Source organism: Nomascus leucogenys, chromosome 6 (assembly GCF_006542625.1).
Source record: "Nomascus leucogenys isolate Asia chromosome 6, Asia_NLE_v1, whole genome shotgun sequence".
Lineage (NCBI taxonomy): Eukaryota > Metazoa > Chordata > Mammalia > Primates > Hylobatidae > Nomascus > Nomascus leucogenys.
The window spans coordinates 44,890,135-44,906,702 of NC_044386.1; the positions used below are offsets into that span (position 1 = coordinate 44,890,135).

Below are 16,568 nucleotides of genomic sequence, written 5' to 3' on the forward strand. Positions count from 1 at the left end.
AGGCAACCTACAAAATGGGAGAAAATTTTTGCAACCTACTCGTCTGACAAAGGGCTAACACCCAGCATCTACAATGAACTCAAACAAATTTACAAGAAAAAAACAAACAACCCCATCAAAAAGTGGGCAAAGGACATGAACAGACACGTCTCAAAAGAAGACATTTATGCAGCCAAAAAACACATGAAAAAATGCTCATCATCACTGGCCATCAGAGAAATGCAAATCAAAACCACAATGAGATACCATCTCACACCAGTTAGAATGGCCATCATTAAAAAGTCAGGAAACAACAGGTGCTGGAGAGGATGTGGAGAAATAGGAACACTTTTACACTGTTGGTGGGACTGTAAACTAGTTCAACCATTGTGGAAGTCAGTGTGGCGATTCCTCAGGGATCTAGAACTAGAAATACCATTTGACCCAGCCATCCCATTACTGGGTATATACCCAAAGGACTATAAATCATGCTGCTATAAAGACACATGCACACGTATGTTTGTTGCGGCACTGTTCACAATAGCAAAGACTTGGAACCAACCCAAATGTCCAACAAAGATAGACTGGATTAAGAAAATGTGGCACATATACACCATGGAATACTATGCAGCCATAAAAAATGATGAGTTCATGTCCTTTATAGGGACATGGATGAAACTGGAAATCATCATTCTCAGTAAACTATTGCAAGGACAAAAAGCCAAACACCGCATGTTCTCACTCATAGGTGGGAATTGAACAATGAGAACACATGGACACAGGAAGGGGAACATCACACTCTGGGGACTCTTGTGCGGTGGGGGGAGGGGGGAGGGGGGAGGGATGGCATTAGGAGATATACCTAATGCTAAATGACGAGTTAATGGGTGCAGCACACCAACATGGCACATGGATACATATGTAACAAACCTGCACATTGTGCACATGTACCCTAAAACTTAAAGTATAATAACAATAATAATACAATAATAATAATAAAAAATTCTGACTCTACCATTAAAAAAAAAAACTCTGTAATCACTATGCCACATATTTGCCTCTCAAACATGTTAGAGGATGTATCAAGGTCACTTTCAGTCTATTCCTCTTAAGTGTTACTAACTTAATCCAAAATGTATTATCTGTATATATAATGAAAGTGGTTTCTAATTTCATTATCCAAGTCATAGTTAAATTACTAAATATTGTTTTAATTATTAAATAGAGTCCAATGGATTATCACTTATTACCCTTTCAGGTCAATACAGAACCAAAAAGTAACCAATATTTATAGAATGTACAAAGGGCTTTCATGAACATTGGTATTGGAACTTTCATTTATTCAACAGATATTTAAGGCACTGAATAATTCTATGCCAAGCATTGGCTAGGCACTGGAGTTATGGTGATCCTTACAATAATTTACCTGGGACCTTGTTAAAACTGCAAATTCTCAGGCCTCACTCCAGACCTATCAAATCAGAAATTCTGGGGATGGGACCCAGCAATCTGATTTAACAAGCCCTCCCAGAGATTCTGATACATGCTCAAGTTTGAGAACCACTGCCCTGTAAAATAGACCCTTACTTTATATATTAGAAAACTGAGGTTCAGAGAAGAATAAAAGACTTGAGATACAAAAGATACTTTTTTTAAACAACTTTTTTTTTATTGTACTTTAAGTTTTAGGGTACATGTGCACAATGTGCAGGTTTGTTACATATGTATCCATGTGCCATGTTGGTGTGCTGCACCCATTAACTCGTCATTTAGCATTAGATGTATCTCCTAATGCTATCCCACCCCCCTCCCCCCATCCCAGAACAGTCCCCGGGGTGTGATGTTACCCTTCCTGTGTCCATGTGTTCTCATTGTTCAATTCCCACCTATGAGTGAGAACATGCAGTGTTTGGTTTTTTGACCTTGCAATAGTTTACTGAGAATGATGATTTCCGGTTTCATCCATGTCCCTACAAAGGACATGAACTCATCATTTTTTATGGCTGCATAGTATTCCATGGTGTATATGTGCCACATTTTCTTAATCCAGTCTATCGTTGTTGGACATTTGGGTTGGTTCCAAGTCTTTGCTATTGTGAATAGTGCTGCAATAAACATACGTGTCCATGTGTCTTTATAGCAGCATGATTTATAGTCCTTTGGGTATATACCCAGTAATGGGATGGCTGGGTCATATTTCTAGTTCTGGATCCCTGAGGAATCGCCACACTGACTTCCACAATGGTTGAACTAGTTTATAGTCCCACCAACAGTGTAAAAGTGTTCCTGTTTCTCCACCTCCTCTCCAGCACGTTGTTTCCTGATTTTTTAATGATGGCCATTCTAACTGGTGTGAGATGGTATCTCACTGTGGTTTTGATTTGCATTTCTCTGATGGCCAGTGATGATGAGCATTTTTTCATGTGTTTTTTGGCTGCATAAATGTCTTCTTTTGAGAAGTGTCTGTTCAGGTCCTTTGCCCACTTTTTGATGGGGTTGTTTTTTTCTTGTAAATTTGTTTGAGTTCATTGTAGATTCTGGATATTAGCCCTTTGTCAGATGAGTAGGTTGCAAAAATTTTCTCCCATTTTGTAGGTTGCCTGTTCACTCTGATGGTAGTTTCTTTTGCTGTGCAGAAGCTCTTTCGTTTAATTAGATCCCATTTGTCAATTTTGGCTTTTGTTGCCATTGCTTTTGGTGTTTTAGACATGAAGTCCTTGCCCATGCCTATGTCCTGAATGGTAATGCCTAGGTTTTCTTCTAGGGTTTTTATGGTTTTAGGTCTAACGTTTAAGTCTTTAATCCATCTTGAATTAATTTTTGTATAAGGTGTAAGGAAGGGATCCAGTTTCAGCTTTCTACATATGGCTAGCCAGTTTTCCCAGCATCATTTATTAAATAGGGAATCCTTTCCCCATTGCTTGTTTTTGTCAGGTTTGTCAAAGATCAGATAGTTGTAGATATGCGGTGTTATTTCTGAGGGCTCTGTTCTGTTCCATTGATATGTGTCTCTGTTTTGGTACCAGTACCATGCTGTTTTGGTTACTGTAGCCTTGTAGTATAGTTTGAAGTCAGGTAGCGTGATGCCTCCAGCTTTGTTCTTTTGGCTTAGGATTGACTTGGCGATGCGGGCTCTTTTTTGGTTCCATATGAACTTTAGTTTTTTCCAATTCTGTGGAAAAAGTTATTGGTAGCTTGATGGGGATGGCATTGAATCTATACATTACCTTGGGCAGTATGGCCATTTTCACGATATTGATTCTTCCAACCCATGAGCATGGAATGTTCTTCCATTTGTTTGTATCCTCTTTTATTTCATTGAGCAGTGGTTTGTAGTTCTCCTTGAAGAGGTCCTTCAGGTCCCTTGTAAGTTGGATTCCTAGGTATTTTATTCTCTTTGAAGCAATTGTGAATGGGAGTTCACTCATGATTTGGCTCTCTGTCTGTTATTGGTGTATAAGAATGCTTGTGATATTTGTACATTGATTTTGTATCCTGAGACTTTGCTGAAGTTGCTTATCAGCTTGAGGAGATTTTGGGCTGAGACAATGGGGTTTTCTAGATATACAATCATGTCATCTGCAAACAGGGACAATTTGACTTCCTCTTTTCCTAATTGAATACCCTTTATTTCCTTCTCCTGCCTAATTGCCCTGGCCAGAACTTCCAACACTATGTTGAATAGGAGTGGTGAGAGAGGGCATCCCTGTCTTGTGCCAGTTTTCAAAGGGAATGCTTCCAGTTTTTGCCCATTCAGTATGATATTGGCTGTGGGTCCGTCATAGATAGCTCTTATTATTTTGAGATACGTCCCATCAATACCTAATTTGTTGAGAGTTTAGCTTAGAAAAGTGTCTGACATATAATATGGGCACCTGATAAAACTGGTTGAAGAAATCAATCTTCCAAAGAGTTGTGCCATCACCCAATAATGGCGATAGACAAGCATACATCCTAACATGTTAGAAATGTGTATACTGCTAATGAATATATTTCTTCTGAAAAGAGAAATGTTCAGCATGACATCAAGAATTGTAATTTAAGTATTATTTTTGACATGTTCATAAAAGAAGTAGTTACCAAAAGGGATCACTAAAAAGCTATTCAATTTTTCCATACCTTGTTATTTTGCCTTAATTTACTTAACTCCAGCTTATACTTTTCTGCTTCTTCTAGAGCTCTATTCAAGCGAACCTCTGTGGCACTTTGACTACTTGCAGCCTGTTTTTGCAGTCTTCTTTTATTTTCTAATTCCTGTATAGTAAAAAAGATTATAGAACATTTATAAATATGTCATAGGTTCCCCCTTTATCATTTGGTAGTATCTTCCATATCCATATTCCTTGCTTTCTCTCAAACTTTACACACACACACACACACACACACACACACACACACACACACACAGGCTTGGGGCTAGAGGCTGAACACTAAGTGTTAGACGTCTGAAGGAATTCTTGCCCCAAATTGGTATTAGAGAAATATATCCTAAAAAATGTAGTTGTGAACTGGGCTTTCAAATTACCTTTTGTTTGGGATTTTGTCTCTCTTTATTGACTCAAGACACAGTATACCTGTCCTCTATTTTATAAACAACTCATTATAACTGTATTTCTTCTTTTGGGAACCTCCCAAAAAGACCAATCTTAAGAGAAACTCTCCACTGTTTTTCTGTATATCTGACAAAGTAAATCATTTAAGAATATATTCATTAAATGCACAACATTCTATATAGCCCTATAGGAAAATCCCAATTCTGAGTAGAAACAACAGATCTTATAGATTATTTTCCACATCCTGGGGCGAGTTTAGTCTTATATTTCTGCAAACATCCTACGATATTCTGTTGCAGAGAGTCAACAGGCCAACACCTGAAGAAACATGAACGTAGAGGATAAACTCTGAACTCCACCATAATCTTTCCCCTGTCAACCAGCCTTATCTCCTGCCAAAGATGTTACTTTCAGTAATACCAGCAGTAATTGGATCTCTCCCAAACAGCCATGGTGTTTCCTGCCTCAGTCTTTGCCTGTGCTCTTCCTCCTGCCCTGATCTCTGCCCACTCATTTTCACATAGCTAGCACCTACTGACTCAGCTAGGTTTGTACTCTAGGGCATTAGCTCTCCCAGGACATATTTCCTTTCTAATCCTTATTATCCACCCAGATTATATTAAGTACCCTCTTCAAAGTTTGTATAGCACCTTGAGACACATTTATCATCATATCTGCTATGTGGTACTGAAACTATCCCTTAACTTTATTTCTCCCACTATAGTTTAAGCTCCTTGAAAAAAAGAACTGTCTTAATTTCTGTATACTCAGCACTTCAGTGGGATATAAAAGACACTAACACACATGTTAGTTAAACTGAACTAATTTTGTAATACTAAACCCACTCTTCTTTATATCCCCTATAAAGTAAGGCCTAGTCCAGAGCCTTACTAAATAAATTGAGCAGATACTCAATAAATATTATAGAGTTGAAATGATGAAGTTAAAAATACAGTTATCTATATTCTTTTATAATTTTTTCCCGGCTATATCACTACATTTTATTTAAAAACTGGTCTCCCTGGCTCTGAGTAATTAAGGGGAAAAACAAAACAAAACACATGCTGCTCTTTATGCAGGTTTCTAAACAAATCAAACTGTGTATGGATACCATCTGCTATCACAGCCTTCTTCACAGCTTTGTGGGTGGTAGCTACAGGAAGAGCTAGCTTGATTTATCTCACTGTTCACATAGAAAAAGCAAAGATTCTCATTAGCTACAAAGTCCACATTTCTTGCTGCCTCATTTCAGTCTTCCTTCTTAAGAATATAGAAATGAATCTTTCCCCTCTTGCCTGCTGATGACTTTGTAACCTATTTCACAGAAAAATGAAAACCATCCTGTACCACATGATGTCCCCTATCCCTGAATCAATACTGCCCTCTTCTTGGGAGGTGTGGGGAAAAAATGATAGCCACAAGAATAGTAAAGTAGGAAATAAAGTTTTTCTATATGAGTAAATCCACTAAACAAATTTCTACTGTGATAAAAATTTAAGGAGTTACATGTTGCTAGACAAAAATTTCATGAAAAATCTGAAGTCCTGAGTTGCACATTAGTTTTAAAAAAAAAAAAACGTAAGAAAATCAAATTTAACATTAAAATTCAAATACTGTGAGCTTCAAGAGGAAATGATGTACCACTCTCTCATGATTATTAAAGCATTCATAAAAGGCACTGGGGGAGAGTAAGAAAAGAGAGCGGCATGCATCAGCCACAGCAGAAGACAAAATGTAGTAAATGCTCTGGGAATAACACGAAGCACCACAGAAATTCAGGTAAGAAATAATCAGATGAGGATAAATAATCAGATAAGGTTTCAGAAACAAGTGGCTAAGGTAGAAAAGAATGGACTTGGAGTCAGAAAACCTGCCAGCTGTGGTAGACTCATTTCCATATCTGAAATTGTAAGTAATATTATCTATACCTAATAGGTTTCATTCATTTATTCAACACATTTATCAAGCACTTACTACATGCAGGATACTATTCTATATGATGGGCACACAAATTAACCAAAGTTCCTCCTCTCATTACGTTTGCATTCTAGAGGAAGAGACAGAAGATGAACACATATATACACATACACATATATAATATCTGGTAGTGTTAAGGACTATCAAGAAAAAAAGGGTAAAGGAACAGAACAATGAGGGAAGGGTAAAACTATTTAAAATAAAGTGGTCAGGGAAGTCTTCCAAATGAAGTCAGGTAATGATTTAAGTAAAAATCTTGGGGAGGCCAGGCACGGTGGCTCACGCCTGTAGTCCTAGCACTTTGGGAGGCCAATGTGGGAAGATGAACCCAGGAGTTCGAGACCAGTCTAGGCAACATAGGGAGACTTTGTCTCTACAAAAAAATTTAAAAATTAGCCGGACATTGTGGCATATGTATGTGGTCCTAGCTGCTTGGAAGGCTGAGGCAGAAGGATTGCTTGAGCTGAGGAGGTCAAGGCTGTAGTAAGCCATGATTGCACCACTCTACTCCAGCCTGAGCAACAGAGTGAGATCCTCTCTCTAAAAAAATAAAATAATCAAATAAAGATCTTGGGAAAGAATTCCAGATAATAAGAACAATGAAGACAAAGATCCTGTAGTAGGAATCCACTTTATATATTCAAAAGTCACCTAGAAGGTCAGTGTGGTTTCAGCCGAGTGACATAGGCACAGTGTTAGGTTTTGATAAAAGAAGTGGGCAGGACAAGCCTAGGTGAACCTTGTAAGCTTTACTTATAAATCTGGATTTTATTCTGAGTGACACGGGAAGCCTTTGGAGGATTTTAAATGTGTATGCATATGTGTATGTGTGTGATGATCTGACTTAATTTTTTTTTTTTTTTTTCCCGAGACGGAGTCTTGCTCTGTGGCTCAGGCTGGAGTGCAGTGGTGCAGTCTCAGCTCACTGCAAGCTCCGCCTTCCGGGTTCACGCCATTCTCCTGCCTCAACCTCCCGAGTAGCTGGGACTACAGGCACCCACCACCACGCTGGCTAATTTTTTTCTATTTTTAGTAGAGATGGGGTTTCACCGTGTTAGCCAGGATGGTCTCAATCTCCTGACCTTGTGATCTGCCCGCCTTGGCATCCCAAAGTGCTGGGATTACAAGCGTAAGCCACTGTGCCCGGCTCTGACTTAAATTTTATGAGGATTACTCGGGCCACTGTGGTATTGCCAATCTAGGAGGTTATTATAATAGTTTAAATAAAAGACAGTGGCTTGGGCTTGGGTAGACGTAATGAATGTTTTGAGAAGTGGTTTATTCTATGTATTTTGAAGACAGAATTGACAGGACTTGTTGGTGAGCTGGATCTGGATATAGGAAAACAGATAGATCAAGATGACTCTTCAATTTTAGACTGAACAATTGGGTGATGCCTTTTACTAAGAGAGGGAGAAGGAAGAGAAGCAGGTTTGCTGAGGGCAGGGAAGCAAGAGCTTCCTTTAGGACATGTGAAGTTTAACACACAATAGTGATATCAAGTGGGAAGAAAGGAAGAGGTAAGGGCAAGACACAGAAATGTGAGGATGATCAACGTATATACAGATGGTATATAAAGCCATGCAACTGGATGAGATCATCTAAGGATTAGATATAGACAGAGAAGAGACTTGGGCACTCTACTACGTAAGGCCAGGAAAATGAGGGAGAATCATGATTGTGGTGCTCCAGAAGCCAAATTAATAGTGTTTCAAGGAAGGATTAATCAACTATTTCAAATATTGCTGAGATATAAATTCAAGTGAGGAATAACTGGCCAAGTACAATGGACCACAACTACAATGTGGATTATTGGTGACCTTTTTAAGAGTAGTTTCAATGGCAGGGTAGAGATGGAAGCCTAAGCAAAGTATTTTCAGGAGAAAATGGCACATGAGGTATAGAGACACTGAGTATAAACAATTTTGGGAAGCTTCACTATAAAGGGGAGCAATGATATAGGACTGGAGGTAGATGTAAGATCTAAAGAAGTTTTAAAATAAATATATGAATGATTCTATGAAATGTCTGTACACTAATGAGTATAATCTGATAAGAGTAAATTGGATTTTACAAGAGGAAGGACAATTGCCAGTGCAAAGTCCTTGAGTAGAAGAGAGTATATGGAATCCAGTGCACAAGTGCAGGGGTCAGCTTTAGACAGAAGAGGTACTAATTCACTGTAACTGGAGTGGGGAGTGGTATAGAGGCAGCGAGGTTGTAAATTTAGTGAAAGGATGATAAAGTTATCTTTTGATTCTGTTACCTTAATGAAAAAGAAAGCAAAGTCATGAGCCAAGAAGAAGGAGGTTGGAAGGGGTGTTGGAAAGTTGAGGAAAAAAGACCAACTGTTTAATAATCATCTCCAAAAGTGGGAGACGGAATTGACTTCTCAGAAAGTGAGGGTAGAAAATGCATTATACCTGAGATTTGTAAATACATTTAAAGTAGGACTGATTAAGAATAAATGACAGACAAATTATCAGTATCAGAAATGAAAGAGGGGCCATTATTACACATCATACAGGTATTATAAATATAATAAACATAATAAAAAATATTATGGAAAAATTTATGCCAGTAAATCTGACTTAGATGAAGTGGACAAATACCACGAAAAACATAAATTAGCAAAGCTGACTCAAATAGTAGCAGAAAATCAGAATAGACTTGTATCCATTAAATAAACTGAATTGGTAATTGAAATCCTTCCAAAAGAAAACTCCACTGCACATGGCTTTCCTAATGAATTATATCAAATGTATATACCAATACAATAGAATAGTTCAAAGAAGACCCATACATAAATACAGCCAATTCATTTCCTTCACTAGTGCCATGGTAAGCAAATGGGGAAAGAACTGTATTATCCATATGGAAAAAAGTGAACCCTGACCCTATCACACACAAAATGAACTTGAAATAGATTACAGGTCAATTTATATATGATTTTGAGATACACACACACACACACTATAACACGTCTAGAAGAAATCAGGAGAAAACTCTCATGACTTTGGAGTGGATAAAGATTTCTTCGATAGAATGGGAAAAAAAGCACAAACCACAAGAAAGTAATATTTTGGGTAAAAAAGCAAAAGTCACAAGAAAATAATATTTCGTAATTCATCAAAATTTAAAACTGCTATCAAACACACTGTTGAGAAAATAAAGCCAAGTCAGATTGAGAGAAACTATTCAAAATATATATTCTTCTAATAAAGGAATTACACAGGGAAACAAAGAATTTGCAACTTAGAATTTTTGAATGAGCAAAAAATTTGAACAAATACATCACAAAAGAGGATATATAATGGCCAATAAACACATGAAAAGATGTTCAATATCCATAGTTATAAAGGAAATACAAATTAAACCACAATGTGATACTACTTCTCCTCTAGAATGGCTAAAATTAAAAAGATAATAATCCCAAGTGTTGGTGATGATACAGAGTAACTCTAATTCTCACATATTGCTAGTGGGAATGTAAAATGGTACAATCACTGTGGAACACAATTTAGCAGTTTCTTAAAAAGTTAAGCATACACTTTCCATATAATTCACAAATTACACTCCTAAGTATTTGGTATACACAAAAACAAGTGTTCACACAGAATACTTGTACATGGAAATTCACTCTGGATTTTTAATAGCCCACGCTAGAAAAAAATTGAACGTCACATCAACTGGTGATCAGATAAACAAAATATGGCATGTCCATAAATAATATGGAGCAATACAAGGAAATGAACCACACAACATGTAAAACATTGATGAACCTTAAAAATGTTATGCTGAAGAAAAACAGCCAGATATACAAAAGTCCATATTCATGATTTGTATGAAATTTTAGAAAAGGAAAATCTAATTTGTAGTGAAAAAATATAGCTCAGTGCCTGCCTGGTGCCATGGTTAGAGGTTGGAGATTTATGGGGCAGGAGTACAAAGGACATTCTGGGAGGGTAATATAAAGTTTCGTTATCTTGATTATGGTAGTAGTTATGAGGGAATATTAATTTGTGAAAACTTATTGAATTATAAGCTAAAAACAAGTATGTTTTATTGTATTTGTTATTCTTCAACAAAGTTGATTTTAAAGAAATCACTAACAGAAAAAATCCAATGCTGAAATAAAATGCTTTCTGTTTTTGTATTTTAGAAAACTCCATCTGTTAGCATTAGCAGCTTAAGTTACACGTAATAATTTTAAAAATGCTTGGCTTTGCAGATTTATAAAAGCAAGTCCATCAAACTCAAGCTCTGGCATTTCTGTGAACTGTACACTGAGATTTGTTTGTATAGAGATATAAAATGAGACTTAGCAGAGAATGATTCAATCTTGAGTTCTCATGGCTACATAACCCATGAGAATTATACCTATCTGGCGGGGTAGATAGGGATGCAAACTGGAAAGTTCAGATCCAATGGAAGCTTTTATAAAAGGCTTCAGATAGCCAATATATCATAACTGCTTAGTACATTCATTGTGAACTAGAAGTTTCAAGTATTAAACTCTTAAACAGTGATAAGATTTTGGAATAGATGGTACTTACGTTCATTTAATTTTGGGGGATTCAGGAATGACATAATTTGTTGAAAAAACACAGACTTTGGTGTCAGACACAGTTTGAATCCTATTCTGCCACTACCTATATATAACCTTGGGTAATTTGCTTAACCATCAAACTCAGTTTCTTTTTTTTTTTTTTTTTTTTTGAGACGGAGTCTCACTCTGTCGCCCAGGCTGGAGCACAGTGGCAACATCTAGGCTCACTGCAAGCTCTGCCTCCCGGGTTCACGCCACGCCATTCTCCTGCCTCAGCCTCCCAAGTAGCTGAGAATATGGGCACCCACCACTATGCCCGGCTTTTCTGTATTTTTTTTAAATTTTTTTATTAATATACTTTAAGTTCTAGGGTACATGTGCACAATGTGCAGGTTTGATACATAGGTATACATGTATCATGTTGATTTGCTGCACCCATCAACTCGTCATTTACATTAGGTATTTCTCCAAATGCAATCCCTCCCCCAGCTCCCTGGCCCCAGACAGGCCCTGGTGTCTGATATTCCCACCCTGTGTCTAAGTGGTCTCATTGTTCAATTCCCACCTATGAGTGAGAACATGCAGTGTTTGGTTTTCTGTCCTTGTGATAGTTTGCTGAGAATGATGGTTTCCAGCTTCATCCATGTCCCTGCAAAGGGACATGGCTGCAGAGTATTCCATGGTGTATATGTGCCACATTTTCTTATTCCAGTCTATCATTGATGGACATTTGGGTTGGTTCCAAGTCTTTGCTATTGTGAATAGTGCCACAATAAACATACATGTGCATGTGTCTTTATAGTAGCATGATTTATAATCCTTTGGGTATATACCCAGTAATGGGAAGGCTAGGTCAAATGGTATTTCTAGTTCTAGATCCTTGAGGAATCGCCACACTGTCTTCCACAATGGTTGAACTAATTTACACTCTGCCAACACTGTAAAAGTGTTCCTGTTTCTCCACATCCTCTCCAACATCTGTTGTTTCCTGACTTTTTAATGATTGCCATTCTAACTGGTGTGAAATGGTACCTCATTGTGGTTTTGATTTGCATTTCTCTAATGACCAGTGATGATGAGCTTTTTTTCATGTTTGTTGACTGCATAAATGTCTTCTTTTGAGAAGTGTCTGTTCATCCTTTGCCCACTTTTTGATGGAGTTGATTTTCTTCTTGTAAATTTGTGTAAGTTGTTTGTAGCTTCTGTATATTAGCCTTTTGTCAGATGGGTAGATTGCAAAAATTTTCTCCCATTCTGTAGGTTGCCTGTTCACTCTGATGGTAGTTTCTTTTGTTGTGCAGAAGCTCTTTAATTAGATCCCATTTGTCTATTTTGGCTTTTGTTGCCATTGCTTTTGGTGTTTTAGACATGAAGTCCTTGCCCATGTCTATGTCCTGAGTGGTAATGCCTAGGTTTTCTTCTAGGGATTTTATGGTTAATTTAATGGTTAATTTGCATTTAACATTTAAGTCTTTAATATTCCATCTTGAATTAATTTTCACATAAGGTGTAAGGAAGGGATCCAGTTTCAGCTTTCTACATATGGCTAGCCAGTTTTCCCAGCACCATTTATTAAATAGGGAATCCTTTCCCCATTGCTTGTTTTTGTCAGGTTTGTCAAAGATCAGATGGTTGTAGATGTATGGTGTTATTTTTGAGGCCTCTGTTCTGTTCCATTGGTCTATATCTCTGTTTTGGTACCAGTACCATGCTGTTTTGGTTACTGTAGCCTTGTAGGATAGTTTGAAGTCAGGTAGCGTGATGCCTCCAGCTTTGTTCTTTTGCCTTAGGATTGTCTTGGCAATGTGGGCTCTTTTTTGGTTCCATATGAACTGTAAAGTAGTTTCTTCCAATTCTGTGAAGAAAGTAATTGGTAGCTTGATGGGGATGGCATTGATTCTATAAATTACCTTGGGCAGTAAGGCTGTTTTCACAACATTAATTCTTCCTATCCATGAGTACAGAATGTCCTTGCATTTGTTTGTGTCCTCCTTTATTTCATTGAGCAGTGGTTTGCAGTTCTCCTTGAAGAGGTCCTTCACATCCCTTGTAAGTTGGATTCCTAGGTATTTGATTCTCTTTGTAGCAATTGTGAAAGGGAGTTCACTCATGATTTGGCTGTGTGTCTGTTATTGGTGTATAGGAATGCTTATTTTTGCACATTGATTTTGTATCCTGAGACTTTGCTGAAGCTGCTAATCAGCTTTAGGAGATTTTGGGCTGAGATGATGGGGTTTTCTAAACATAAAATCGTCATCTGCAAACAGGGACAATTTGACTTCCTCTTTTCCTAACTGAATACCCTTTATTGCTTTCTCTTGCCTGATGGCCCTGGCCAGAACTTCCAACACTATGTTGAATAGGAGTGGTGAGAGAGCGCATCCTTCTCTTGTGCCAGTTTTCAAATGGAATGCTTCCACCAGTTTTTGCCCATTTAGTATGAAATTGGCTGTGGGTTTGTCATAAATAGCTCTTATTATTTTGAGATATGTTCCATCAATACCTAGTTTATTGAGGGTTTTTAGCATGTAAGGCTGTTGAATTTTGTTGAAGGCCTTATCTGCATCTATTGAGATAATCATGTAGTTTTTGTCTTTGGTTCTGTTCATGTGATGGATTACATTTATTGATTTGTGTAGGTTGAACCACCCTTGCCTCCCAGGGATGAAGCTGACTTGATCTTTTTGGATAAGCTTTTTGACATGCTGCTGGATTCAGTTTGCCAGTATTTTATTGAGGATTTTTGCATCAATGTTCATCAAGGATATTGGTCTAAAATTCTTTTTGTTGTGTTTCTGCCAGGCTTTGGTATCAGGATGATGTTGGCCTCATAAAATGAGTTAGGGAGGATTCCCTCTTTTACTATTGATTGGAATAGTTTCAGAAGGAATGGTACCAGCTCCTCTTTGCACCTCTGGTAGAATTTGGCTGTGAATCCATCTGGTTCTGGATTCTTTTGGTTGGTAGGCTATTGCCTCAATTTCAGAGCCTGTTACTGATCTATTCAGAAATTTAACTTCTTCCTGGTTTAGTCTTGGGAGGGTGTATGTGTCAAGGAATTTATCCATTTCTTCTAGATTTTCTAGTTTATTTGTGTAGAGGTATTTATAGTATTCTCTGATGGTAGTTTGTATTTCTGTGGGATCCATGGTGATATCCTCTTTATCATTTTTTATTGCGTCTATTTGATTCTTCTCTATTTTCTTCTTTATTAGTCTTGCTAGCGGTCTAACAATTTTGTTGATAGACAAAATTCAAAAAGCCAGCTCCTGGATTCGTTGATTTTTTGAAGAGTTTTTCGTATCTCTATCTCCTGCAGTTCTGCTCTGATCTTAGTTATTTCTTGCTTTCTGCTAGCTTTTGAATCTGTTTGCTCTTGCTTCCCTAGTTCTTTTAATTGTGATGTTAGGGTGTCAATTTTAGATCTTTCCTGCTTCCTCTTGTGGGCATTTAGTGCTATAAATTTCCCTCTACACACTGCTTTAAGTGTGTCCCAGAGATTGTGGTATGTTGTGTCTCTGTTCTCATTGGTTTCAAAGAACATCTTTATTTCTGCCTTCATTTCATTATGTACCCAGTAGTCATTCAGGAGCAGGTTGTTCTGTTTTCATGTAGTTGTGTGGTTTTGAGTGAGTTTCTTAATCTTGAGTTCTATTTTGATTGCACTGTGGTCTGAGAGACAGTTTGTTGTGATTTCTGTTCTTTTACATTTGCTGACGAGTGCTTTACTTCCAATTTTGTGGTCAATTTTAGAATAAGTGTGATGTTGTGCTGAGAAGAATGTATGTTCTGTTGGGGTGGAGAGTTCTGTAGATGTCTATTAGGTCTGCTTTGTGCAGAGCCGAGTTCTAGTCCTGGGTATCCTTGTTAACCTTCTGTCTCGTTGATCTAATACTGACAGTGGGGTGTAAAAGTCTCCCATTATTATTGTGTGGGAGTCTAAGTCTCTTTGTAGGTGTCTAAGGACTTGCTTTATGAATCTGGGTGTTCCTGTATTGGGCGCATACATATTTAGGATAGTTAGCTCTTCTTGTTGAATTGATCCCTTTACCATTATGTAATGGCCTTTTCTCTTTTGATCTTTGTTGGTTTAAAGTCTGTTTTATCAGAGACTAGGATTGCAACCCCTGCTTTTTTTTGCTTTCAATTTGCTTGACAGGTCTTCCTCCATCCCTTTATTTTGAGCCTGTGTGTGTCTCTGCACATGAGATGGGTCGCCTGAATACAGCACACTGATGGGTCTTGACTCTTTATCCAATTTGCAAGTCTGTGTCTTTTAATTGGGGCATTTAGCCTATTTACATTTAAGGTTAATATTGTTATGTGTGAATCTGATCCTGTCATTATGTTGTTAGCTGGTTATTTTGCCCATTAATTGATGCTGTTTCTTCATCTCATTGATGGTCTTTGCCATTTGGCCTGTTTTTGCAGTGGCTGGTACTGGTTGTTTCTTTCCATGTTTAATGCTTTCTTCAGGAGCTCTTGTAAGGCAGGCCTGGTGGTGAACAAAATCTCTCAGCATTTGCTTGTCTGTAAAGGATTTTATTTCTCATTCACTTATGAAGCTTAGTTTGGCTAGATATGAAATTCTAGGTTGAAAATTCTTTAAGAATGTTGAATATCGGTCCCCACTCTCTTCTGGTTTGTAGGCTTTCTGCCGAGAGATCTGCTGTTAGTCTGATGGGCTTCCCTTTGTGGGTAACCCGACCTTTCTCTCTGGCTGCCCTTAACATTTTTTCCTTTATTTCAACCTTGGTGAATCTGACAGTTATGTATCTTGGTGTTGCTCTTCTCGAGGAGTATCTTTGTGGTGTTCTCTGTATTTCCTGAATTTGAATGTTGTCCTGTCTTGCTAGGTTGGGGAAGTTCTCCTGGGAAATATCCTGAAGAGTGTTTTCCAACTTGGTTCCATTCTCCCCATCACTTTCAGGTACACCAATCAAATGTAGATTTGGTCTCTTTACATAGTCCCGTTTTTCTTGAAGGCTTTGTTCATTTCTTTTTACTCTTTTTTCTGTAAACTTGTCTTCTCACTTTATTTCATTAATTAGATCTTCAATCCCTGATACCCTTTCTTTCACTTGATCAAATTGGCTATTGAAGCTTATGCATGCATCACAAAGTTTTCGTGCCATGGTTTTCAGCTCCATCAGGTCTTTTAAGGTCTTCTCTACACTGTTTATTCTAGTTAGCCATTCACCTAACCTTTTTTTAAGGTTTTTAGCTTCCTTGTGATGGGTTAGAACATCATGCTCCTTTAGCTCGGAGAAGTTTGTTATTACCGACCTTCTGAAGCCTACTTCTGTCAACTCGTCAAAGTCATTCTCTGTGCAGCTTTGTTCTGCTGCTGGCAAGGAGCTGTGATTCTTTGGAGGAGAAGAGGTGCTCTGGTTTTTAGAAATTTCAGCTTTTCTGCTCTGGTTTCTCCCCATCTTTGTGGTTTTATCTACCTTTGGTCTTTGATGTTGGTGACCTACAGATGGGGTTTTGGTGTAGATGTCGTTTTTGTT

The 16,568-nt window shown here is 37.8% G+C and overlaps 1 protein-coding gene across 3 annotated transcripts in view; it reads right to left on the bottom strand.

Annotated features, from left to right (window-relative positions):
• Positions 1 to 16,568, bottom strand: part of TEX9 (testis expressed 9) — a 74,664-nt gene that overhangs the window by 21,595 nt on the left and 36,501 nt on the right. For all 3 annotated transcript variants that reach the window (XM_030814052.1, XM_030814053.1, XM_030814054.1), the window contains one exon: positions 4,099 to 4,233. In XM_030814052.1, coding sequence (XP_030669912.1) covers positions 4,099 to 4,233 — 135 coding nt within the window. The remainder of the gene's footprint in view (positions 1 to 4,098; positions 4,234 to 16,568) is intronic.